The 27,834-nt window shown below is 38.8% G+C and overlaps 1 protein-coding gene across 2 annotated transcripts; it reads right to left on the bottom strand.

The window, feature by feature from the left end:
- Positions 1–1,024: 1,024 nt before the first annotated feature.
- On the bottom strand, positions 1,025–27,510 carry LOC116721841 (rap guanine nucleotide exchange factor 4-like). Of its 2 annotated transcripts, XM_032565838.1 has the most exons (30): positions 27,333–27,510; positions 20,187–20,329; positions 18,304–18,392; positions 16,309–16,455; positions 12,551–12,623; positions 12,388–12,443; positions 11,539–11,645; positions 11,322–11,443; positions 10,744–10,927; positions 10,444–10,528; positions 9,998–10,058; positions 9,027–9,103; positions 8,358–8,504; positions 8,065–8,159; positions 7,390–7,475; positions 6,532–6,610; positions 5,889–6,039; positions 5,706–5,794; positions 5,600–5,627; positions 5,425–5,500; positions 4,797–4,943; positions 4,609–4,706; positions 4,401–4,526; positions 4,115–4,293; positions 3,934–4,024; positions 3,760–3,810; positions 2,958–3,045; positions 2,690–2,754; positions 2,530–2,584; positions 1,025–2,143 (listed from the first exon to the last, which is right to left on the bottom strand). In XM_032565838.1, the coding sequence occupies exons 1-30, from the start codon at positions 27,398–27,400 to the stop codon at positions 2,016–2,018; spliced, it is 2,991 nt and encodes a 996-aa protein (XP_032421729.1). In that variant the 5' UTR covers positions 27,401–27,510; the 3' UTR covers positions 1,025–2,015. The 2 variants fall into 2 exon arrangements, with proteins under 2 accessions (XP_032421729.1, XP_032421730.1); XM_032565839.1 differs by lacking the exons at positions 16,309–16,455; positions 18,304–18,392; positions 20,187–20,329; positions 27,333–27,510 and adding an exon at positions 13,587–13,773.
- Positions 27,511–27,834: the final 324 nt, after the last annotated feature.

The raw sequence follows: 27,834 nt of genomic DNA, 5'->3' as shown, positions 1-27,834 counted from the left end.
AAAGCATCCTTTGCATAGCTTTAGGTTCTCCTCTCATAGCGCTGCCTGATATTTCAAGCTGCAGTTTTCTGTATCAAGTCACCTCAAGCTAGATTAGATTATTTCATGAGACTAAACCAAAAAATAAGAATATTAACCACTTTATAAAATTTTATGTAAATTAATCCATACACATAGTTAGCTACGGACAGGAAGGTTAAATGCCAAAGGGCCACTATGTCAAAATTCTGAGTGTGACACTTTTATCCTATGAAACAATTATGTTTAAAAAAAAAAAACAAAAAAAAAAACTTTAGTTTGTAAAACAACCATTAGGAGATAGTCTTAAAGATAGAAAGGAAAATATGCTGTAGAAATATGACTGAGAAGTCACAGTGGAAGACCTCCTGCTGATTGGTTGACTTCAGACTACATTTTGCTTATTTGCTGGATAATATGACTCATCTCCCACATTGCCTTTTGCCCTTTGCTGGTCCCCACGGAAATTATGTCCAGTTGCAAATGTGTTCCTTGGAGTGAGAGACTCTAGGTCACCATAAATGGACAGTAAATTTAAAATGTCTCATTATTCCTTTCAACTATGTTTAAGGGAGCGACAGCTTCAGGAGCTCACAATGTGTATCGCAGCGGTTTGTAGGGATTTATTTTTCTGTCCATTAGTCAGCGATCAGCAGTTGACTTTAAACAATTTCCAAAATCCTCTTACAGGATGTATCCCTAACTATGGGCAATCCCGCATTAAGCAGTTTTAAACCAACTGATCCAGATAAGAACCACAATTGAATGGCGAGTACATCTGCCCATGTTCTCAGTGATGAAGTCTGGATTTGTAGCTTCAATGGTCATTTCCTTCCACGTTTTTGAGGGCAAACACAATAAACCTGCTCAGACGCGGCACCAGATTCTACAAGCCAGACTTTTCTATAAACTCAATCAGCTCACGTTAGATATAATTTGTAGCTTACACAAACTAGATCCTGTTTACATGGGACAAATTGCAGTGTTATCAAGTCATCAACACTGATAAATTTGCAATGTTTTTTATTTACAAAGCAGACTACACATACAATACACCTTACAGGCAGCTTTTTGGGGAAAAAGCTACAGAATTTCTCAACACATCATCACAGCAAAAGATCCTGAGATCAAACGAAAAATGGAACGGCACGCACTCCGAATGTACAAGTACAAAAATAAAACCACACAGACTGAACAGACTGACTAATAAGACTGGGGTTCCCTTTAAAAGGTCAACTAAAAATCACAACAGATTCATAGATCCAATCGGGCAATTGCATTTTCCAAGAGATACTGCTTCTTATCTCTTTGACTTAAAATGTAATACTTTAGTGTCCCTTTTAAACACTTTGTGACACCTTCAGGGCTCTGATCAAACTACTACTCTGTTAAATCATTTTAAATATGACATGTATAATCCTACAGATTTTAAATACTTTGATTAGAATAATTTAGATTATTAGGCAAATATGTACTTTCAGATTTCTGTATATAATAGGATATTTAAAAAAAGTCTAAAACACTAACGTTGGTAAGTGGGAAGTTGGTTCAACAGGCAGGTAGTCTTTCATTGTAAACTCTGCTTCCTCTGGGTTTAACACAACAATACAGGACACTCTGATAGAAGTCCACTGTATAGAACACAAAGCCTATGAAGTTCAACCATGCAGGATATTTGATTCACGTTCTATACACTACAGATCTATCTAGCAGGTCTGTAAGACAGTACTAACTGGCACGATATAAACAACCGGTCAAGGGTTTAAGACAGAGCAACGGGAGAGCAGCTGAAACGGTTTCCTTCAGTCCAGCAGCAGGAGGCGTTTTACGGCACAGTATGAGTCCTTGAGCCACGGTAGCCTGTCATAGTTCTAGGAATCACTGCTGTGATTTGCTACTACAAGTCCACTTGTTGAGTTGTGTCAAACAGGTGACGCGTTTGTGTACTTTATGCTAATGTCACGGAGCGAAGGCGTTGGCGGTGGAGGGTTTGCGGCTCATGTCCGCCGAGGCTCCAGCCTGTAGGAGAGCTGCGTTAGAGCCCTCTGGTTGTCGATCACACAGAGTTTCCTAACGTAGCCCCGCACCTCCGCCTGATTCTTGTTTGGCTGGCAAATGTCGGGATCTGACGGAGCACAGAGAAACATTTGGTACTGCAGCCTTGCTTAAAGTATTCACGCTCCTTCCACGTCTTTCACATTTGTCACGTTGCAACCACAAACTTTAATGTATTTATAGGGATTTTATGAGATGTCCCTATAAAGAGCTCAAGCTACACAGAGCTTGTGCAGCATGCATTACCGTTATTTACTCTGACGCTCTAATAAAGCAATTTGCATTCAGAAGTAACAAAATATATTATCCTATGCACGAAAGGCTATATGTTCATGATCTGTTCCCTATCCCCACTAGCATCCCAAAAACTGAAATTTGGTTGTTGCAATGTGACAATATGTGAAAAAAGGGAGCAAAATACCAATAGTACTGTTGTTTAATAATGTACAAACTTACTGAATGGTTGGCTTCGACAGTGTCTCACTTGTCGAATTGTGTTTGCTATAATACGCTGATGAAACGATACCAGTGTGTTAGATCATTATGTCTGAACAGAAGGAACTTTGATGCAGTCAGAAAAATATTTATCTGACTTTTTAATATCAAAGGAACTCACCATTTTCTCAAAATTGACCATATTGTCAATAAAAGTCTTGTTGCCCTCATGTGTAAAAGTCATATCTGTAAAGAAGGCAGCAAAGATCATCTATTAGCAACAAGAAGAGCAACATGTTGCATATTTGGAGCACATGAAGGGAAAACTGGAGTTCTTCGAAGACAATTTGTGTCTTGAAGTTTTCCTTGTTTAAAATACTAGCTGAATCTGTGTTTGTGTGTATTTCTTTAAACTATATCATAGACGACACAGCGGCTCGGAATCACACCTTTGAGAAGCAGCGGCATGAAGGGGATGATTGGTGGCTCCAGCTTGGTAACAGTAAGTCTGTAAGATCGGTGGTTTCTCGACGGGTCCTGTTGTGAAACAGAGAAGTGAGGTTAATTTCTAAAAACCATAAAGGTCAATTCTCTAAATAAAATAGAAAATACACTGAAACGTGGAGAGTATATACAATGTTTAATTTGTTCTTTGGCTTTCAAGCATTTAATGTGCCAGCCTCAATTACTGGCAAGCCCTGGTAAAGATGTGGAAAAATTATTGTTTATTCAAATAGCATGAGGATATTTATTTAAGGAATAATTGTGTTTAACAAAATCATAAGTAGTACAATTAAAGGTGCACCTGGCATCCCGTTAGCCAATTTAATATTTTCCAATCAAACAAAGCAACAATAAAAAAATGACATACCTTAAAAATGCATTAGAAATGCAAATATGTTAAATCTAACATTTCCATTGCTTATCAATGATTGGTCAAATCATAGCAGTAGCAAACAATAGCATTTTCAGTCCTGATTTAGAGGAACCAACAGTTTCTGCACATCTCACGTTTTAAGAGACTATTTTGACACATCTTTCCAGTGGTGCCATTAACTGTGGTCACCGCATATTTCAGTGCAGAGCTGTTTTTTTTAGCTTACTATAAAGAAAAACAAGACCTAGCAATTAAATATGATCTTTGTTACTCTGATCTTACTGAATAAATCTCAAACATTTATAAAACATTGGATTCAATTTTTAAAAATGTAACGGTAAGACAATGTTAAGGCATTTCAATGCAAAGCTCACCATCATGCTCTCAAACTCGGCATAAAACTTCTTAAACTTGGTGGGGAGTTTCTGTCAAATACAAAAAAAACCACAACAGAATCTATATGACAGGAGATTTTTCTACAGTTCTTATGTAGATTAGGTTTACAGTAGATTAACTCGTGGATTAGTTGGTTTTGCTGAAAGCTTTACCTCCCATGTCTGGCTCAGCCTGCTGACAGCAGGGTTGCTCATCCCCATAATGATGGCAAAGAATGAATTGAGGTTCTTAAATTCTCGACAGCTACAGACAACAAAGGGAATATGTGTAATAAAAGCCTACATTTTTTGTTGATATCTGCTACTATCTTTTACATTCACTAAATGTACTCACTGTGCAGCTATCTTGATGAATTTCTTAAGAAGCTGCACTCTCTTGCTGAGCTGAGTGCAGAGGCAGACCTCAGTGACCACCCACAGCTGAACCTGGTTGAATCTCCTCAGGAACAAGTCCAGATTAGCTGTGGTTCTTCTGAAGCTATGGCGTCCAAACGTGTGGTAGAGCAGCTCATGCTGAGGGAAAGCACAGAAAAAACACACAGACATACATTGCAGCCATGAAACCTGTTTTATGTCTTCTTGATCTTACCGAGAAACACAAGATTTTCAGTACACAATACCTCATGAACGCAGCTGAACAGCTCCCAGTCGAACATGGTCATCTGATAGGCCAAGTCCTTGGAGCTCATCAACTCAAAGGTTGACATGGAGCCAGCAGACGGGCCTTCCTGGTCCGGAAGAGGAGCCTGACACAAACAGGAACACGTTTGTGTCTTTATAACTTCGCGGGCACGGCTGAGACAAGATTGAGCCACATTAGTCGCTCACCAGACTGCCGAGCTGCTCTCGAGGACAGGCAAACAGACGACCATTTATGCTCAACGTAGAAAACACTGACACGTCATTAGGTTTCAACATCTGCTTTTCTGTCACAGACAATGGGGTGAAAAATCATATTATATCAATGCTGCTGTATTCAAATAAATTTCTAGATGCTCTGTGTTCTGTTTTCTCACCGCCCGCAGAGCTGAGGTGGACCAGCAGCAGCTCCTCAGTGGTGCCAAGTTTGTCCGACACAGAGCTGATGACCTCCTTCCCGGACGCCACCACTGGAATCCTGATAGTAGTGTAGGTGTGGTCACTGCAGTAGACCTTCAAGAGGACTTCAGACAGGTAGAAAGATAATTGAAGGACCAAGGCATGGTAAGAGTTAGCTAGCTTCTAAACTGCCATGTCAGATTTAGCTTTTAAAACTTGTAGACATATGAATAAATCCTGTAAGATATTTATTCAGTTGTCACGCTGGCCAATATTTCCTGGAAGCAATGGTCAACAAGCCTTGAAATAAATTTCTGCATTACTGATGGTTTTTGTAGCACTTTTCAGCACAAAGTTAGTTTACCAAAATGAAAGTGGCCTGAAATGTATTTTTAAAAATTCCAAAGGCAATTCTGCTTGAACGTCTGAGACCAGGTCTTATTTTTGCTGTTTCTTCTTATCACCGCCTCACATTTAGATGTGAAAAAAACAGTCTTATCACTCAATATTTATTGAATTTGAATTATGATGCATTTTTCTAGCCAGTACATTTCATAGCGATCTACTAAGAAGCTGTCCGTGTCAAATGATTACAGGGCGACTTACTGTCATCTTGATTCCTAATTGGCTGTTTCTTCTGCAGCCGTTCCTCCCCATTGCTGAACTGTCGAATCAGGGTCTTCTGTTGAATCGCATGACATTACCCACATTACTGCGATACAGTTGGCATAAGCATAGCACAAACAGTGAACAGTAATACTCATCTCTGCTCTTTGCAAACCTTTTTAGTTGATTTGACTTCCTCTGAGCTGCAAAGAAAACCAACAAATTTGACTTCCAAGCTTAGAGAAATCACACTTAATTTAAATTAAGAAGCTGATGCATACTGTAACTTCACCACTTTCTCCAGGTCAGGCACCAAGTCTTTGAGACCTCTCAGTGTCCGAGAATCATTGGACACACTTCCATACAGCTCCTTCAGGGAACAACAAGTCAGACCGTGCAGAGCTCCAGAGGCAGCCAAGTACCTGGCTTCATTAAAAAAAAAAAAAAAATCATGCTATATTAACCTCCAGGAAAGAGACTGCAGCAGGCTCCTCCTGTAGCAGGTAGGTGTGTGTGTTCGCCCAGCGCAGGGTCAGAATGAGGGCCCTCCTTTTATTGTTGAGTGTGTACTCCAGCCTCTCCTGTTCAGAGCCCGGTGGAGAGACCACATGGTAGGTACATCCAGGGTTTAAGGAAAACAACAAGTAAAAAGTAATACACATCCGATGCCGTACTGAACTTAAAAGAGTTTATTTTATCTAAGATGTTGATTTTATATCAGATTTTTTAGGTTGAACTGATACAGAATCAATCTGAATTCAAGTTATTTTTCTTACAGTCAAGACTTCACTTATGAGTTATTGCATGCATTAATTAAAGCTACGTCAAGAGAATATGTATTATGGGCATTTGAAAAAAAAAAGAAAAACCAGGACCTTTGATTTGATTCTGGTAAAATACGGGGATTTCATACAATTCAGAAAAAACAAAGCCTCTGGTTGCCTGTGTGTTAATGACGAGAGCTAATAAGGGTAAATGTCACAACCAAATCGATGACATCAGTATAAGAGTTAATACAATGAAAACTGTTTTGCATGCATTTCATTCATAGGACATCACACTAACCCTAACACATGAAAAGTTTGAAGAGAAACATAAAAAGGATATTGTGCCATTAGTAGAGGGCATAGCTGGCTGTTTGGCATGAAGACACAGTGCATGAGAACAAAATCATCAACCGCTGGGTCTAAAAGGTAAGAAACAACAGACAGAACAGAGTCAGGGGACGGAGAAGAAGAGCACAGCGAAGCACAACACACAAAAGAAAAGAGTTTCAAAAGGTAATGGTGATGGAGCTAACTGTAAAGATCCTTCCTACTAGATAGATGTACAAAGGCCCAAAAGGTCTATAATCCATTAAACAGATCATTCAGTCCATCAAGAAATCATTTAGTCAACAGTGAAAGTTTAATATTAAATATTTAAATTAGAAATTCATTAATTAAAATGTGCCGTCATCAAGGTTTCTGTGCTGCAATTCTTTCAGCAGCACTGAAAAACTGTTGTTAACATCTGATTGGTTAATCTCCACAGCAACTACTTTAGACCAATCATCTTCATTGTAGCATTGTAATTATATTTTACTAGAAAAACAAAAAAATTTGAACACAAGAGCACAAACCAAAAGACACTACAGTACTGCTGTTCTCAGTATTTTTGATGGCTAGGACAATTATTTGTTTTTAGCTTTGGGTTTTGTTTGTTTCATTTTTTTTCTTCTTATTTGATATTTATACAGATTTTTCTACAGTCTCTAGCCTCCCTAAGCTGTTTCTGATTTATAACCGAGTGTGCCTGCTTGCAGTTACCGATTGCTTTAAACTTTTTATTTCTAATTGTACTTTGAAATGTTTCACAGTGGGGTCATCTGTTTAATTTTCAGTTCTACATTTTTAGAGCATCTTTTCAATCAATGAAAAGTTGACAAACCTCCTGTATTTTGTATTTATTTTTCTCCACCGTTACCTGGTTCGTTGTGATGAATGTCCAGTCTCATAGTGTCCAGGAAGTGCTCAAGAATCTTCTCTGGTGTTCCTGATATCACAGTGTATCTGCAAAAATTTTGAAATTTAAAAAGCACTGAAAAATGACAGAGAAAGTATCATGTTGTCTATTTTGGGGAATTTTTTATTAACATAAACCAGAGGTTAAATAATCAATTGTAAAATAATACATAATATTTATGATTAAACTCAAAATCAAATCAAATCTTATTTGTACAGCACGTTTCAGCAACAAGGCAATTCAAAGTCAACAATTGAAACATTACATTTCTGCATTAAATTTGTGTTTATTTACATTTTGATTATAAGACTTGTTAAGCACTCTGCATGCTCCAAAAATTAGCGTAATGACACAATAGCCCCAAACAGGTAAATAAAACAAACATAATAGGTCTGTGGGTTTTCATCTTCTCAATTTGGACAATTTGACTCTGATTCTTAACTGTTGAACTGCAGTGTATTTATGGCTTCAAACAGATGTATGTAAGTAAATGTTTACTCCATGCTGAAAGTCATTTTAAACACATGATGATCCACTGTGGAAGTAGATGCCAGAATCGGGGTGATCTGATCTCATCCTCTAAAAATAATTAAGACTATAGTGGGCATTATTTTTGGATCCACACGTATCACTTACTTGATGCTTCCCAACGTGGACGCCCTGTGGCTTTTTTCTAAAACCAGCACAGCTTGTTCATGCTCTTTCAAACGCACTGTGTTGGCTTCCACATCCTACAAAATATATTTAGAACAGCATCAGTGTAAATATAGGCTCCGCAGTGCAGTACAGCTGACCCGACATAGGAGGGAGACAAAGTCTAAGCAACAATGTTTATTATATCTAATCAAAAAAACTCCCAGGAATATTTTAAAATAGGGAACTAAATGTTTTGAGGTGTCTGTAAAAAATAAAATAAAAAAAAGTCCAACCCTGAGTATCCTGTTGAAGTCCTCCTTATCCACACGGAGGAAGTGGCAGTTGTCCTCTCTCAGGACGATGGAGGCAGCGCGAGGTGAATCTGTAACCAGGGCTAGCTTGCCAAAGTCATCCCCCTCATGGAGTGTGCACACCACTCCCTAAAACATCCATAAAATGAACGCAGAGAAGGTCGCAGTCAGACACAAATGAGCTCCGACACGAAGGCGACCTGAGAGTCATCCGGAGCCCAGAAGAGACACCAGACAGGAGCACAAACAGGGCAGCGATGAATCATCGGAGTCTGTCTGTTCATTTGCAAAGAGCCAATTATAAATGTAAATGTGTGATCGCAGCGTGCATCCGCAGCATTTGTTTGCACACAAGTAGCGTGGTGGGATTTTTGTCTATGCATGCAATCCATCAGGCCAGTTAGTCATTGGGATGAATCAAGCTGGGTCCTGGATGTTTTTGCCAAACTGCGTCGCCGGTGTTTCCCGTCTCCAAAGAGCCCAAATGCTCTTGTGCGTTCAGGTCAGATATGATAACTTCTACAGTCTCATCCATTACAGACAGATGAAATGCTTTCAGGTGAAGTGGAAAACCATAAGAAGGCTCATGTGTGAAAACACACCAGCTGATGTCCAGCTAGTGGATGAATGCATCCAGACACACCTACCCACCTTGCCATAGATGACCACGTTTACAGAGCCCTTCTGAATGATGTACCAAGAGGTGCCCTCCTCTCCTTGGTTGAACACTGAAAAGTAAAAACACACACACAAATATCAGATATATATATAATCATCTTTACTTAGTCATGTAGGGAAATGGAAGTGTTTTATTATTTTATTTTGTTAAACTACAAACTGGTAAGTGTAACATGTTTTATTGCAATTTTAGTTGATAGACTAACAGACTCTAGTAACAGCTGAATTGTTCATGCTAAAGAAAAGCAACTCCACAGCATGATGCGGCCCTCCCCATCTTTATGGGGATGGCGTTTGTGTCGTTAGTGCTTTGTGACACAAATTGTGTTTTGCATGTTGGCCAAAAAGCAAATTTTGTGTCGTCTGACCAGACCTCCTTCTCCCACATGTTTGTTGTGCCCAAAGCTTGGCATGTTGTTTTATTAAAAAAAACTCTGATTTAGAACCTTCCTCAACTTTCCTCCTGAACTATTTGGTGTGTTCCCTGTTCTTCATGATGCTGTTGACTGATGTTCTCAAACAAAACTTCACAACAAAGCTGTATTTATGATTAGATACAAACAGCTGGCATTTTTGAAGAAAATTGGTGGCACCAGATTTTATTCAGTGGTCTCAGCATAAAATGGGCCGAATACAAATTTAAACCAAATTTACAGATTTTTATTTGGAAAAATTCTGAAAGATTATGTCTTCTGTCAATTCGAATTTACAGATACGAACAACTTTTTGTTTGTCTATTACATAATTCTGTCCATCAGTCCACTGATCGTACGCCACCTGTCCTTACAGGTACAGTAACATTCATAAAGTTTAACTTTTAACACCAACTTAATTACATTATTGGTACAGGATTCAATAAAACTATAGAAGAAAAGGAACACATTTGAGTAAAAGTCAATTTTGAGCAACATGTTTACAATACACCCTAGTAACATAAAACTTACACACAGTTCCAGCTTTTGCATGTGATTCAAAAATCACAACGCTTGCCAGTTCCCTCTTCACCTGCAAACAAAAAATACAGAAACAAAACAAAAAACGTAAATCTATACCACCTCTGTTTATATGCCAGGGTTGAATGAAAGCTATCAATGTTTTCTTAACAATGGCCACATATGGAGACTTCTAATATTAACGGAAGGCTAGTCATGACTATGATCAATCATCATTGAACATGATGATATTAATATCAATAGTGGCGTTGTGATTTGATTACGACCATAATTTTCAGTTTGATTCATCAAACCACGTAACACAAAACGAAACCTTTATGAACTGACTTGAATTTCAACTCTTCCCTACAAGGATCAAGAAAACTGTCAGGCTGTTCTGATGAGAACTTGTTATTTGATGCCACAAAGAAAAACCAAAAGTGAAGCAACAGACTCACAGTGTTGGAGAGGTGAGATAAGGCCTTGATGTGAAGCAGCTCATCGTAGATGATCTCCAGGTCATCTGCTGTCCTCTGCCCTGGCCTACAGACACACAGAGGCTTCGTCAGAATAAACCCACCAGGGAAGATTTTCTGCATGCCCTCAACTTCCCATCTGAACAATTAATGTCACACGTAATCTTTAGAGATTATTTTACCTTTAGAAATTCCTGAAAACTTGAATTCCAGCAAACTTGTCCCACCAGCCTCTCTCGACTGAGTTTACAGTGCATTAAATAATGCAAAATGGCTACTTACGGCTTCCTTAAGATCATGCGCAGCAGAGCGTCTGGGCCGATCTGAGCCAGAAACAGGATGGTCTCCGGCAGCTCTTCCTCACTCTCTCTCTTCTCTTCTTCACTGGGCAGCGGTGTGTCCTCCTCCTCGTCATCAAGGAATCGATAGAACAGGTACTTGTCGTGGAAGCCCAGTTCCTGGTCCACTGAGTTTAATACACAATATATAGTGTCAGTTTTTAAATCTCTGATTATAATATTTATCTTTTAATTAACATTTAATTTCCAAACTATAGAACCACATTGGAACTCATGCAAACTCAAGGTTGCATGAGTTAAATAAAACTATGTCTGGATAGTTGAACTTAATAAAAAGAAAAAAGATTTTCACTTTTACTTGTGGGAAATTGCAACATGCTACAAACAGGGGAACTACATTGGACAATACTGAGAGTGATAAAGTCATCATTGCGATCTTTTAGACATTTCCTGTTTTTCAACTATTCTTTGGTTGTCTTTATAGGATAAAAACATGTTTTTTCACATGTCTAAGCCTATCTGAGATGCATGCTGCAACAAAATGAAGTGAGTTTAAATTACCATGATTAAGCACTCCTTCTTCTAGCAGCGCCTGCCACATCCCAACAGCATGGGAGCGTGTGAGCACACAGGCACTCTGCATCACTAACCAGTCCACCAGCTCCGTCCCTACGCAGCATTGTCTGCAACATATGTGTCATCGCATGCTTCAAACACCGGAGAGAGACGATCCATACTAAAGCATTTAGAACCAAACGGGTTAATCTGCAGAACGCACCTGTATGTTTTGAGGTGATATTTTCTGTCGCGAATCATGTGCGGCGCTCTGGACAGGATGGCGTTACGTAGCACCTTCCCTGCTCTCTGCAGCTTCTCTGAGGGAACCTGCAGGAGCCACAGAAGAACTCTGGAGATGTTGTTGTGTTCAAGAAGTGTAGGAGCCCACATTTCCAATTTTAATCTAAGCCGGGGAGGTAAATAGATTGTTTTCGTCAAACTGATGAGATTAGAGCTTGCCGTTTGAGTGTTTGCCTGTTAGATTATCATGAGCGAAATAGTATAACCATAAAACCAGAGGTGTATTTTAAAAAACCGAACCTGTTCCTTAAACAGAGAGGAATATAAGAGAGCTGTGCATACACATGCACACGCACAAAGAGTTGCTACTGAAAACAACAAAGGAAGGCATGTTAATTGGGCAGATGGGATCTTTCTTCGATGTGCATGCATTAGCTAGTATTAGCATATCTACAGAACATCAAAACTATGAGTCATCAGTGTGACAATCAATTTTACTATTCTGGTTCATTCAACAACACATAAAAGTTTGCATAAAAAAACCCAACTGGATTGCAGAATATAGGAGGCAAGTTTGCTCAGATATATGAAGAACCTTTAAGCTCAAATATGAATGGAAGCATTAATAAAAATGTCCATGTTAATGATCTACCTGATAACATGTAGAGAGAGAGAGAGATAACAGCAAAAAATATGTGCTTCTCAGTTTTTTGTCACACCAATACTACAGCAAACAAAGAATTGAAGGCAAAACAAATGTAGCTTTCTTTGATTTTCAGTTTTTGAAAAAACCTTTAAGGCCAAACTGGGAACTACTGGAAATATTTACCTTGTTATGAGCCTTGTGTCCAGAGTCTGAGTTCATGTTGTCTTTGTCTGTCAGTCCTAAGGAGAAAAACCATCTTTATAATAGTTGATTTGAGAAAAGCCAAGCAAAACCCATCCTATGGCTGTGCCACTAATGTGCTTCAATCATTTATGGCTCTACGTACTGTCGTTGTTGGATCCACTCTCCATGGCTCCATAAGGTGGGGCCAACAATCCAGCCAGGCTCTGACGATACTTCTGTTGAGAAAACAAATCAGACCTTGATGTAGTTTAGTGATGTAGAATACATCAGACCAGAGTCTTGATGTATTTAATGAACTGATTTATGGATTTAACGAAGGATTTTAAAGTGATTGACCGTCGTTCAGAGCTAATCAAGGGAAAACTGTAGCATTCTGGCCAATTGATTGCCCCATCTCCAGAAATGAGCAAAACAGGAACGAAAAGGGACTAATGGAGTTCCTGTTAGAGTAGGAAATTGTGCTTATGTGTGTGTTTTTATTTAAAAGGCACGTAGACCTGTTCTACTACACTACTGAAACAAGATTAGCGCTTGTGACTTTGAATATTATGGGATTCGTTAAACATCAAATCTCATTAACACCATGTCTCTCCTGAAGGCCTACAATGTTACTTGAACACAGAACCTCAAGAGCCTTTCAAAACAAAGCCTTTTGTACAACCAAGATCATTTATATGCAGAACATCTAACATTATATAATACACACACACACTCACCCCTACACACACAGCAGCTGCACTTAAAGCACAGTTAAGCTACTTGGCAAGCACAGATGCTGTTCTTACATCTGTTAACATTAAATTATGATTGATTTTCTTTGCCAATTTTTAACATTTCTTTTTGTAGCAGAGGCTTGAATGTAAGAGTGCTTTACTGGGAGGTCATTATCTGGCAACCCAGGATTTGTGGGGATGGCCACAAACACACATTCTGACAGAGATGGAAACAGAGAGCATCTGTTTGACCTAAGGAGACAAACCCTTTGCTGTCCACAAATTAAAAAATAAAATAAAATACACGCGGTTACATCACAGAAAAGAACAGAGCAATACATTACATCCCAATGATAAAAACAAACAGTGTAAACATAGAGATAGTATTAGTTGTTTTTTTTAAAATTAAGTATGAAGTAAAGACAGACTTGCCTTAAAGTGTTATAGCCAAAGAGTGAGACTCACCTGGAGTAACAGTCAGCAAACTAAAGCTGAAGGGACTGAAACCCCGGCGAGCTGCCCTCTGCTCCTTTACAATTCACACACACACCACCGGATAGCATCCTGCCCAAAACAAGCTGCTCTCCTCCTTTCTTTCTACTTCCCTCTTCCTCTTTTCCCCTCAAACACAGTTGCCCCAGTGTCTGTCTCTGTCTCTCGCCTGCCCTCCCTCGCTGCAATCAAGCCAAGAGCCAAAGCACTTTCTCTCGCAGGTTACCAGGGTGATGCGAGTCTGTATTACAGAGCTACTCCAGTGGAGGAGTAGGTGGCGAGAAAGCAGCTCAGCAGAGACAGGAGTTGTAAAGGGTGAGGCTGGAGCAGGAGGAGGAAGAGTAGGGCGGGCGAACCAGAACAAGGCTTGTAAAATAGTTCAATGAAGGCGAAGGGAAGTGGGCATAGGAGTAAAAAGAGACAAAAGAAGGAAGACAGGAGGGAGAAAGGGGCCAGGGAATCATCAGGAGCAGCTCCTAGATGTATCTTCACTTGCATTTGTAAATATATATATATATGTTTATCCCAATTTTATTTGCTGATAGAATTGCAAAGCGACGCTTCCTCTTCTTTCATCCTTCCATCAAACACACGGCTGCATTCATCTTGTAGCTTTCTAGTGCTCAAAGTGCATGTGCACACAAATTAGCCCACACGCGCTAGCACACGAATGAAACTCAAAGCGCCTCGTATTCTGAGCTGGATAAGACTGAAAGGAGAACAACCTCAGGCGACGTGTTCTGCTTTGTGTCTACTGTCCTAAAATAGACGGCTGATAGGGACCCAGAGTGCACTTAGTGAGCAAGCAAACACACTACGAGCCCAAAAAGACAGCACGCACGCTTTAATTACCAATTATTGTCTTATCTTACTCTAACGTGTCCCTGCGGCATTAAATGGAGATGCCACAATTCAGTGAATCAAATTTTTATTCATGCAGTTATACAACTGGGAAGGTTTTTTTTTTAATGATAGAGATAAATGTGTTTTCAGTGGCGATAGAGAGCAGCAATGGTTCTAAAAAAAAATCCATGCAGATTTTTTGGGAATTAATTTAGACAGAAAAAAATAAGAAATTTTCTGTTTTGTATCTGTTATTGTATGCTTATGTAAGGTAATATCTTTTTTTATGGGAAAGTAGTAGCATTACAAACAACTAAACATATCAGATGCAATAATATAACTACTACAGGGATGTTTCCATTCAAACATCCCTCTAGATCGAGCAAATCTACATACAGAGCCAGCCAAACGTATCCACACTCCTCAAATGTTTGATAATTTTTTTCATAATATAAACACAGACTTCTGTGTCTTTTATTAGTAATTTTGCTATTTCATATACCATCAAAAAATAACAATCAAGAGAAAATAAAATGATAAGTTGTCTTGCAATGTTTGGGAAAAAAACCATTTAAGAATCTAAACAGTGTTGCGTGAATATAATTCAAATTAAAACAATTATGAGGATATTATTTTCTAATATGAGAAATTCAAAGCTTTGGATATTATTTTCTAGCAGAGAAAAATAATTAACAGTGCTTGTTGTGGGTGATATTAGATATTAAAGAGGCTGGTCATCTTAACCAACCTTTTATGAGTCATTTTCAAAGAGAAACCTCTTCATTTTATTATATTTTGAGGAGCTTGAGAGTTTTATGCACTACACAGCAGATTTTATGTTAGCACAATTAAACAAAAACTGAAAAGAAAAATTTACAAACATAAAAAGATAATATATGCAAGACACAAATCTTTAGGACCTTTGGATTTGTCAGGACCTGAGTCCTTAGCAGACAGCAGGTTGAAGTAGTTACTGGTGACGACCGTGAAGCCAAAGTGAAGTGATCCACCTCGCTGCCAGGACCTCCCTTGAGTGGGGCTTTGTGAATGGAGTCAGTAACCTCAACAAGAGACACCTTCACAAAGGCAGCTACTACAAAGCCAACTCTACAAGTGCAATCCAGCATAAAGACGATTCTGTTTAAGTTCAATTTTGTTTGTGCCAGCAATCTCAAACAAATCAACAGAGAGACAGGCATTAGCAAGACTACCACGACACATTTCCTTCCTCCGTAGGATCTTTGCACATTGCATTATGTCTAATTAAGATCATCGGATACATGCTCTCTTTTTATAAAGGAAAAACTGAGTCTTGACAGTACAATACTGTTGCCTCGCGGTGCTAAACTGTCTAACCTATTTTAACAAACACAATTGGATTTATTACTGAAGGAAATCAAGCAATCTATTTCCAAATATCTACCAAGCCTCTCAGGATGTTGTTGTTAGTCCCTTTTTCTTGGTTGTCCTACTGTAACTGTGGAGTATTTACGTCTATATTATTAATAACACTCACTTGTAGCTTTGTGTTAAATGATGGAAAGTGTAAATTACAAATAAATTGATATCATCTATGACAAAGAAGCAACACAAGCACGTGCGGTACATGCATGCCTTTGTCTCCCTCTGTTCTTAAAATAGCCCATTGTTGTGTTGCCTGAGGTGTTTGTCTATTAGGAGCAACAGCAGAGGCCATAATGGTGGACAGCCCTCTTGTGGACAAGGGGACAATTGCAACAGAAAGCTGCTTTGAAAAAGTACAAAATCCAAAACGTCAAAGTTTTACCTGCCTAAATCTTCATTTATAGATTGGGTTGTTTAATTTTATTATCTGTTGACTGCTTCATCTCACCTCCCACAAGGTTTTGAATTCCCTCTGTTCAATCCGGAGAAGCTCGCTGGTCTCTCTGCTGACAATGGTAGCGTGGCGAGGCGTGTTGTCCAGGATGGACTCCCCGAAGGCCGTCCCAATCCCCAGGGTGCAGATCGTGACTGCATCCTGAACACACAGACAGATGTGGTTAACACGCAACAAGCAATTTATGCTAGCTTAATTTAGGTTTATTTATAAACTTTACAAGAACAATACAGAATTTAATACAAACGGAAGTTGAAACATATTTCCTCACATTACAACCGCAAAACCTTAGAGTAGCTTACTGGGATTTTGTGTAACACCAACACAAAGCAGCTTTTTGAAGAAGTTGTTTTAAACTTTTTTTTTCAAAATATTCAGTAGGCAAATGAGTTCACCCATTAAAATGCTGTCTACATCGTTTTAAACTTTGTGATTGTGAGCGTGAGTGGGAATAAAAATAGCAATAGGTATTTTGTTCTATATAACACAGTAGGAGTGTAACAGGTAAACCTTTTATGGATGCAAACTCGACTAAAAACCCACCTGTTTAGGATTGTATTTGAAACGTAATCAATTACAAATTTATTGATGGAACCTGACTTAATGTGTTTTGATTGTTGATTCTATGTTGCATTGTGTTTCTGTGTTTGATATGATGTAAAGCACTTTAAAATGCCTTGCTGCTGAAATGTGCTATACAAATAAAATTTGATTGATTGATTGATTGATTGATTCGATCCCTTGTTTTTCTCTCCCACTCCTATTTAAAATCTGGTGCAACTAATTGTGTTATGTTATAAAACAACTCTCCCTTCTTTAGGCTTTCTATCAATTAAAATGGAAACCGTATAATCAAACAGGCAGAGCAAAAGATGTTATTCAGAGAAGCAACCAACAGGTACATGACAACTCAGCAGGAGTTACTGAGATCTACTGCTCAGGTGGAAACGCTTGTTGACAAGCAGTTATCAGTTGTGCACTCCTCAAATTTGGCCTTTATGGAAGAGCTGCCACTGATACAAAAAGCCCTACAAAGTCCAGTTTACTATAAGCCCTCCATTGGATAGAAAAACATTGAATTTTTTGAATTTAATCTTCTGTTTCCATTTGTGCAAACTTAAGTCGACAGAGATATACCAAGACTTGAAGATGTGACTTCAGTAAAAAGTGTTTTCCTCAGAACAGGCACACCACACTTTTGAGAGTTTTGTTTGTAAAAATTTTTGAAAACCATTTACTTACCTCCCACTTCGCTATTTTTTTTTTAAAAGAATTTCAAATAACATTAAAAAAAACTTACGATGTCACAACAGGTTCGTGTCATAACTTTTTCAATGTAACACATTTGTAACACACAGCAGTGACAAACACAGCACATAGCTGAGGTCTGGATGAAGAATACACACACACTTACTCATCTGTCATTACTTTTACTTATTTAGACAACATTTTTCATTGAACTAAATAAACCTTCTCAGTCGTCCAAATTAAACTGACATTTCAAATATAGCTACAGAAACTAGGCCACCAATAGTACTTTAGCGCTCCGAGCATGAATAGGACGATTTGCACCACAGGAGCTTCTTATCTCTGTCTTTCAACTGGAACAAATCCTCTGTCCCACATGCCATTCTTCTCCTCTGCATGTACACTAGAACCCTATTTCCACCGTTTTTCAAGCAAAATGGACATCCAGTCCATCAGAAAGCTCGATTCTCTGGGGATATGTTTTCTGTGCTGTGGCAGTTTTGCTTTCTGAATATTTCCACGGGGACAGAGCAGTGTACTAGAACAATGTCAGCATTGAGGGGAGTCAGACAAGACCGGCTCTCTGAGACTGAGGACACGTTTACAGCTGAATGGATACCGAGAGAATAAGACGGAATAGATTATATCGATACCAAATGATAAAATTATAATTCGGGGCTTAAATGATGGAAACACAGCACAAACTACATAAACTGCTTCAGTTGATAGGCTTGGTCTTACCTGATGATTAGCCGTTTCTGACACTTTGACATCCAGGGAGCCAGACAGAACAGCATACCAGCTAGTGCCTATGTCACCTTGTCGAAACACTGTAGACAGCAATAGAGACATATCCAATAAATTAGAATATGCATTCAGATGAGGCCCATATATTTCAGAGTAAAAGTATCTTTTAAAAATAACAACCTTTGAACAGGTGGCATGCTTTTCATAAAAGCCACATTTCTGTGTTAAATATGTTTTTTAATAGTCTGATGTGATATACAAAATTTAAATGTCATGTATTCATGAACTGTAACATAAACAAGGCAATGAAACATCCATCTATGTGTAATTATTCTATGTAATATGTTTCACTTAGTGATAAAGTTCCTAAAATAAATGGTATTTTCAGTAATATCCTAATTTATTTAAAAATTATGTAAGGCAGCCAGTTTAAAATAAAACACATCTTCAGCGCATTCACTTCATTCAAACATTCATAAGAAGATATGTTTTCAGGCCTTTAATAAAAAAAATATATATATTGCAGTTTACAAAAATATTCTTCAACACAAAGAATATGTTGTAGATCACTTTTAAGAGTAGGGTATTTGACAAAATAAGCAAAGTTTTTTAATAAAAAAAAATTGGGGCAGTATTTACGGGAATGCTGGTTGTTGGGTGGTTTTTTTCTGGGTTCTTTTCTTCATTGTTTGAATTGTGATTTTTTTAGATATAATGTGAAAACCCTAATAAATATATTAAACACTAAAAAAACCTTGGTAAAAGATTAAATAAATAGACCCAAAATTTGAATTATTATGGCAGTATAGAGCAATTTCCAGGTTTATTTAGTTGAAACTGGAATATTGTGGCTTCATCCAGCGGTTCATCCAGCCATGAAAGAAGGTGTCTTTTCCCAGTGAGACCCCCACACATAAAAATAAAAGACATAAAACATAAAATTGTTTTTACATTTGCTTGAAGCTGACCAGTCTGCAAAGCTAACAGAGCCGCTGCTGGCAGAAGCAGAAAAAAATATCAAGCCATGCAAATGAATGTCAATCTTTCCACAACTGTGCATCTGCAGCAGCGGTATAACACGACAGGGACAATAGCATATCGCCTCCAGCCAGGTCAGCCACATATGATGACTGCTCATCAAGATCAGCTAAACTGTCCACCAGCATTAGCAATCAGTGTTTTAACTGTGACTTTTCATTTCTCTGTTTCCCCGTGCTTGTTTTGGCACTACAAATATGTTCAACAAAATGTAGCGTAATTGGCTAAACCATCACATTTTTACAGAGTTTTAAAGATCTTGTTTGTATTGTTTTGCTATCTGATGCATATATTTTGAATATTTTCTTAAAGCATTTTTAGTTGTACTATCTTCTTTCTGTAAGATTTTGTACACAATTGTGTTCTGATGCCAGTTTATTTGCAAAAAGGCTTGAGACACTGTACAAAGTTTATAGAAAGAGGTTATCTTTTGTAGATGTCTACTTCGATATGAACAGAAATGAAAAATGTCTTACTTCCTAATGACGGTCCCTTTTAGATCACTCATTATCAATGACTGTTTTTTGCATTGCTTGGTAAGGAAAATATTGGCTAGATATGCAGGCTTGTGTTTTGATAAAATAAAGAATAAAACAGAACTCCATTGTTGAAGGTCTCTCCGTAATAATTAATTAAATCCATTCCCTTAAATTTCTGCATATTGAAGGAATAAGGATATTTTACTCTACACACAGTACATCATCATACAAAAGAGTTGCAGGACTCTGGGGGAAGACAATGTAGCATAATTACTCTAATATCAGAATTAGGCGTGCAGATGCCACAAAACATACCAGCAGCCCACATTATTGCAGGCTAGTTGGTGTTAGTGTACATACATGTAATGCCTTTCTCCAGGCATTCATAAAAGGCGCAGGTACAGATCTGGAGCAGGAGTGGAGGTGGAAACCTCTGGAATGTTTTGACTCCTCTCAGTCTCGTCAGTATGATGTCCACATCCTCCCCTGAACGCTCGGAGGGCCTGTGTAAATAGGATCAACATTTAAAGTTATCTACTTGGATAAGGTACAAAGATATCCAAACCTTTCTTATTACTGTGTTTATTCATTGCCTAGTACAGCTGCAATTAGCAGTCATTGACCTATAGTGCCAGTGAGAATCATACTCAGATTCATCACTACAATAGATTACTGTAATTATGAGATTTTATGATACATTTTAGCCATTTTTTGATAGTAGACAGAAAATGCAACATAAAATCAAGAAATTGGTGCAAAATGTTTTCGTTATTTGTACATACAACCAATTTACTTTGGTTTAAGGTCCCTTAACAGAAATAGGAAAGCTCACTCACATTAATCAGATTTTTGGAATCATAATCCTGTTCAAACACCGTTGGGCATGAGTTAAAACCTATGTAGCTGATGATTTCAGATGAAGGCGCAGAACTTGGGGACAGATCCGCATCTTCATCATTCCACCCACTTAGCACAATGGACCAGAAACAGACCCACAGCACAATGCAGACACCACCATGCTTGACAGTCGGTACTGTGTTCTTAAATTTGAAAGCCTTAGCTTGACAACACCAACATTGTTCTTGTCACTGCGGCCAAATGGCTGATTCATTTTTACCATCTCTCCCATTGGTATGTGGTATTCCTATGTGGACAACTGTGGAGTTCAGTCATACTTGAAGGTGTCAGTTTTGGAGCAGGGACTCCTTTCTTAGCTAATGACATATTAAACTCACTTTACAGAGGCGCTTCAGCATCTTCCATTGTAGGAAGAGCTCTGGGTTGTTCTTGAATATACTTCTTAAATCAGAAGGTGAGCATATGGTTGAACTTTAGGCACAATTAGGTTAGACCTTCTAACTTAACAATATAAAAATCCTAAACACACATCATAATTGGTTATGAAAAGGATGAAGCAGGGAAACAAGAAGCTGTTAGAATTGCTCTAAACTCAAACGTATTGAACATTGGTGTCTATACATAAGGTGTGGTTTCTCTGTAACTTGCTAAGAGACATTTAGCCAAATATTAGTTATGCATTTGAGTTTGCATGTGTAAATTTGACTCTGGATTATATTTGCATAAAATACAAACTGGTGCACTTATTTCTTGTATATAAAATTCAATAAAGTGGTTCCTTGTAGTCATTTATCCCTGAAAAAGAATTGTTCAAATGCATCAATACCATACATACATTGCTATTGTGTATGGTACCAAAATATATAAGTGGTAGTGGGGGAGGAGGGGCTCATAAAAGTCCACTTCCTGGATGCTGCTAGTCTATCTGAGCCTTGCAGCATGCTGTGATTAGCTATAGCTTAATGAAAGCGATCAGCAGTCTTAACCTAAATAATTAATTGACCCAGTAGTGCTATGTCTTAAGACAGTCCTTTTGTTACATTATCCTAGCAATTTTGTGAGCTTGTGTGTGTGTAGTGCGTGTGTGTGTGGGTGTGTGTGTGCGTGCAAGCACGCCGCTCCATTCTTCTGCCTACGCTCTTAGCATTAGCAGAAGAGGGCTGCATGCGCCATCTCTTTCCGCACAGGCCCCCCCACTGGGTGTTGATGTAAGTCCTTGTTCTGGTGCTATTTTCTAATAGACGTCTAATCTCACTGAGCACACCCACAATTCCTGCTTGTGAAATCTACGAGGGTGAGCAGCGAACACACAGAAGTATGATCCGACGGATAAAACCTTCTGCTCAGTGGCGCACTGAAGAAAAACTACAGCGCCAAAACGTCTCACAGAAAAACATGCTGCAGTTAGAAAGCGCTCATTCACTTATTTTTTCTTTGCAAGTGACTCATCCTTGTGTGTGTGTCGGTGTGTGTATGTGTGTGTGAATTCCTCATACAGAAGAGCTAATGCACTAAAAGAGCTCCTTCATTCACTGATGAGAGAATGCCTGTCCCCTCCTCAGCTCTAACATCTTCCCTCGCCCCCCCAGCACGTTTTGTTTTTTGTCTTCCTCCTGTTACAATTTTCTTCAGTCAGCATCTACTGTATTTTTCTCTGCCTGTCTATACTGGTGTGTTTCCCTCACACCATGGCTTGCAAGACAAAACAGTATAAATGCCTTTGTGATTATATCAGCAAAAGAAATTGCTTCTTGCCATTACTGACAAAGATTTGTTGTCACCACCACTCACATAACAGCTGTATTATTTTGTACACCACACTAGTACTGGCTTGGACCCCTTTTGGCCTGCAGAGCTGATTTAATAAATGTACCAAAGTAACCGAAACCTCCCTTGGAAATCATGGTTCATATTGATCTGCCCCTTTTCACAGGTGCATGATAAAGCGGTGGACATGGTCAGCAACAATACATACAGTAGTTTTGTCTGCAAAAAATATATTCCATGCCATTAAAATGCCACCACCAGCCTCCACCACCAATAAAAGTCAGAATGAATGAATGCTTTAATTTTATTTACTCCAAATTCTGACCCTGCCATGTGAATGTTTCAGCTGAACTTGGGACTCGATTCAAGACGTTATTTGGTCCAACACTCGGACGGGGCTGTTTTTCCCAATCTGTTACCCAATGGCCGTCTGCTGCTGTAGCCAATCTGCAACAAGTGTTTTATTCACTCTACTGCTGCCTACCTATCATCTCAAACCAGTCTGATTATTCTCTTTTAATCACTGATCACAAGGCATTAATGTTTACACAGACACCATTCATTTGATGCTTTCTCTTTGCCAGACCATTCTCTATAAGCCTGAGATGAATGTTTGTAAAAAAAAAAAAAAATCACAGCAAATCAGCTGTTTCAAAAACACTATCCATTACCAACGACCGTGCTGCGTTCAAAGTAACTTCAATTTGCTCTCCGTCTCATGCTGAACTTTAATTTGAACTTCAGCATATCGTTGTACAAATGGAATCATCATTTCTTTTTCCTACAAGTGACTGCACCTAATTTAAAGAAACTGAACACTAAGGTTTGCAACTTCTTTAGAGTTTGATGCAATAAAAGCTCAAAATAAGCAGACAATGGCTTTGGTAAGTTTTAATATCAAACCAAATACATGACGTAGCATCTAATCAGTTATGATGTCAAAATCAGCAGACTGAAGCAATGACGTATTATTGTCATACTAACTAACAAAACTAATTTGTTTGCCTATTATAACTGTTTATTGTGCCAGACACCCAGAAGTTGCATTGCCTCCTATACAGACAATGCTTTCCCCTATATGAGTGTGTGGAGGCTGTGCAAGGGCGAAGTACGTGGATGTCTGAAGATGAAGATGTCTATAGATGTCTAAACAAGCTCTAGACCAGGTGTGCCTAGTAATGTGGCAGCTTCGTTCATTTTTTTCCATACCTGACAGAAAAGCCTCCTCCTACTTAAATGAATCTATTCCATGTTCTCTCTGCTTCTACTCTCTGACTCATCATCAGTCATCTGCCTACGTACTGGCCCCCACAGCTCAGACAGAGCATCATAGCCCAGTGTAGTCTGGGTTAATGATTTCGACAGGTGGACTCCCACGCATTACAGCAGGAAGAGACAGAAAGGTTAACTATGTAGGACTGCAGAGCTCTACATGTCTACAGCAAAACTGTTAATTCTGTCTGCAACAATCCTTTAACTCCTCATTCATTTTTTGTCCTTTAATATGCCCTGAGATTCCTGCCTGCACGCCTGCCAGGAGAAATGTGTGTACCTCATAGTTTGAAATGAATGTGACCTGAGAGGTGTTCACCTTGCTTCACTCTACCCCCCTCCATCTTTGCTTCCTCTCTTTTCCAGGATGTCTCTTTTCTCACCCTTCCCAGCCTGATGCTAATGTCAGCAGAGATCTCAGCTTTCAACCACAAATTATGCTGCACACACACACACACACATGCCTGCACATCCATATACAAACCAACCTCTAAAGAGAAGACTGAGAGACACCTTTCAATGTTCTGCAGATTGTTTGGGGGAAATGGATTTGGGTGAAAAAAATACAGTTTCCAGATAAATAAATCGTGGTTTCACTACGTCAGGTCCAAAAAAATGCATTTCCTGTGCTCTCTGGTTTTAGATTAGTGCAATAGAGATTTTTCACTTCCGGATAAAGCTACTTCAGCATCCATCTACATCACGTACAACCTGGGGACTTGTTAAACATCAGCTATTAACCAACACACACACACACAATTCTCATTATAACCTAATTTCACTGTACTATCACAAAAATAAAAGAAATGTATTGCTTTTATTTAAAACAAAAAAAACAGTAATAATTTCTACTCCATTCTATGTTCTACTGATTAGTACAGGATTTATCATCACTGCAGGATTTAGTTGTTAGTTAAATGTTGATACATGGACCTAAGCAATCGAAGAAATATTCTGCAAATTAGTAGTATAGATTTAACCGTTTAGCATAGGAAATTATAGGTCTCTGCCGTTTTGCTCCGCATAGATTGAGACCCATACATTAAGCTTTTTCCTAACAGTAGCGCTGCAATCGATCAAGTTTATTTAGACAGCACATTTCAGCAGTTCAAAGTGCTTTACGTCATAAAAACAACATACAGTCAACAATTGAGACAAACATTACATTTTGACGAGTGCCATCATCAAAATTATCGATACATGTCAAATATGTTGGTCAGTGTCCTATTTCAGAAGCAACTCTAAACAGACCAAATCAAAATAATCGTCACAATATTTACATGTGCAACTTGCAATCATATGCTTACGGGGCTGCTTGGATGCAATATTTGAATATTTATTGTGTTTCTATGTTTTGAGAGCCAAGATGCAAATTTTAAGAACAGTGTGTGAAAAACTCAACGAAAAATTGAGGGACATCCAAAAGATGGAAAATAAACAGAAGGGGTAGGAAAATGAGTTATATTGTTTGTACAGTATTCAACAATAATATGACAATTCATTATATTCATTAATTTTCCAGCTATGACTGTCCATATTTTTGGCAAATAAAGGTATTTTCAAACGTCTGAAATAGTTTTTCTTGGAAACAGGGTTAAAGCGTAGCAGCTTTCAGCCAACTTACTGGCAGTGCACAGCAACAGAAAATACAGGTCACTTGAGCTCTTTCTCTGATATATAATTAAAATAACAGCAAGATAGAATAACAGACAATGTTTACATCTTACAATATTTTACATCTAGATAGCAGTAATAAGCCGATGCATATAGAAGACTATAATATATTTCATGTTACATTTTTTTTGTGATTATATTTTGGTACAGATTTTCAGTTTTGGTGCTTCCTTCAGACATTTTATCTAAATGTTCTTCTGGATAGGGCCGTGTACAATGTGCCCAGTGCAACAACAAACAAATCAAAGCAAATTTATCCGGCACACGCCTGCCGCAGTTGAATTCCCTTATCAGCATGTCTACAACAAATCAATGTTATTTAAAAATATTGATCATTTTTAAATTATCTTAATCTTAGTCCTTCAGAGGCAGTGTAACAGCCCAATAATCTGATTTAGGTGTGTTTGAGAAGGGATGCATCTAAATGTTGCAGGACGGTAGCTCTTAAAGGAGGGACTTGGGCAACCTTGAGCTAGCATATTTCCCTCTCGATAAATGTCTTTGGAAAATTGAATTAAACAATTTTCTCTGTCTTTATATCACCACCTTCCACTCTCCTCATTTCTTCACATCAACAGTTTCTGTAACTCAAAGCTCTCAAACCCAGAGTCACATGTAAGAGCTGGACATTTACTGAATCAGAGGAGTGGAAAAAGAGTGCTGAGTGTGCCACCATAAAATCCTGTCCTGTCCATCAGTTCATTCATTAGTGACTCCCACCTACCACTGCAGACTCACTGCATTTGAAACTCCTTCAAGAGGCAAATACATCATCGGTTCTCACTGTTTTGTAATATGTAAACATACGACACATGGCCAAGAGTGTTGAGTAAACAATTATCCGACCCTAGGGGTTAAAGAGCCGTGCCCTCTGCCCTCAACCCCTCTACACCCCAAAACAATTTGGGCACTCTACCCCTTAGAAAAAAACAGAATGAGGACTAAAAATGAAGTGAAAGGGTTAAGCTGGCCTTATTCTCACTAATTGATGATAAATTATTCCACAAACTAAAACAGTCTTTCATTATCCTCAAAAGAGTCAATGTTGAAAAAGTTAATGTTGGTTCTTATTTCCACTAAATGTGATGAAACATAGCTCAGTAAAAGTACTCTTCAAAACGCCCCAGGTTTCCTTCCAGGTGTGGATGAGAGGACAAGATGGTAGCTTCAGGTTGCCAATGGTAACGTGACAATGTGTCAGAGAGGTGTGCGCAGTATGCGTGGGTGTGTGAGCAGTGGGGTGCAGGTCTTATAGATCGGGGTTTGTCCATCAGAGACAGTAATTAGTGAGATCTCCTGCTTCATAGCAGTTCCTTTAGACATTGTTTTTAACGCAGTGAGATTTTTGTTTTATGGACCCAAAAAGAGGATAGAATGTTAGTTCCTGCTGAAGTTGGTCACAGTGTGAACTGGCTGATCAGCTAATCTGTTCAGTCAGAATAGGCAGCTTTGCATGCAGCAATGTGACAATGCCCAGTGTAACAAATGAATGAATTCAAACGCTGTGATTCTTCTCCTCTATATCCTGAGGCAATCGCTGGACAGTTCGCTGTTCTAATTTGAATATGACTATCGGTCTCGGCCGACAGATAAAACCCATGTGGCGCTCACCCACCCTGTCTATCACAGTCCACACAGTGCAGCAACACCCCACTGAACCTTCAGGCCACCAACGCCTTTTTGACCGAACACAGACAAAACCGAGATTTTGTGCACTGTCACACACACTACGTCCTACTTTCATTGAAAACATGCAAAACGCTGAAAACGAGGAACATCACGCCGTCACTGCGCTGTCACACTGCACACGCATCCGTCACCGGTTCCGATTAATCATGCAAAAGCAGATGAATGAATGAATAAATGAGACAGGCGACGGGGTGGCCGTGGGTCGAATGTTGTTTTTTTGTCTTTCTTTCTTTTTAAATGACCCACCTTTTATCCAGACAACAGATCCACTCCGCCGATGGAGACGAATTCAGGGACGTCTGCACTGCGACCATCTTCCCCGGCTGCGTGTCGCTGTGATGCTGCCGGAGGAAGATTCCCGGTTATCGGTGGTCGTTAATGAACGTGAGCTCCGGTTGCGCGCCCCCCTCCCCTCCCCTCCCCTCCCATACCCGCATCTCCGCCTCACACTACAGGCTGCTGACTTTGTGGAGCGCAAATGACTCGTACTGAAGCCAAACCCAGCGATCACAAATGGTGCGACAGAAAGGACAGAATCAATTTAATAAATTCCTTGAAAACAGAATAGAACTATATGTCAGAGGAGTTCCCTTCTGATACATTAAAATAAGACTCTTGTGCATATTTAGATACTTAACTCCTTTAGACTTTTTATTAATGATATTTTTAAAGAGGCTGCTTAGAGTAAAATTATCACCAGTTGAATGCAGAAGCATTCAGGGGTGTGAGGTAATCCAGAAACATGATC

The sequence above is a fragment of the Xiphophorus hellerii genome, chromosome 6 (genome assembly GCF_003331165.1).
Source record: "Xiphophorus hellerii strain 12219 chromosome 6, Xiphophorus_hellerii-4.1, whole genome shotgun sequence".
Taxonomy (NCBI): Eukaryota; Metazoa; Chordata; class Actinopteri; order Cyprinodontiformes; family Poeciliidae; genus Xiphophorus; species Xiphophorus hellerii.
This window is presented reverse-complemented; position numbering and strand designations above follow the sequence as displayed.

Coding starts and splice junctions, on each gene's coding strand:
- LOC116721841 (XM_032565838.1), bottom strand. CDS start 27,400: ATGGTCGCAGTGCAGACGTCCCTGAATTCGTCTCCATCGGCGGAGTGG. Junction 4,944..5,424: donor AATTAGGAATCAAGATGACA/GTAAGTCGCCCT, acceptor ACCTGTCTGAAG/TCCTCTTGAAGGTCTACTGC. Junction 3,811..3,933: donor GGCTGAGCCAGACATGGGAG/GTAAAGCTTTCA, acceptor TGTATTTGACAG/AAACTCCCCACCAAGTTTAA.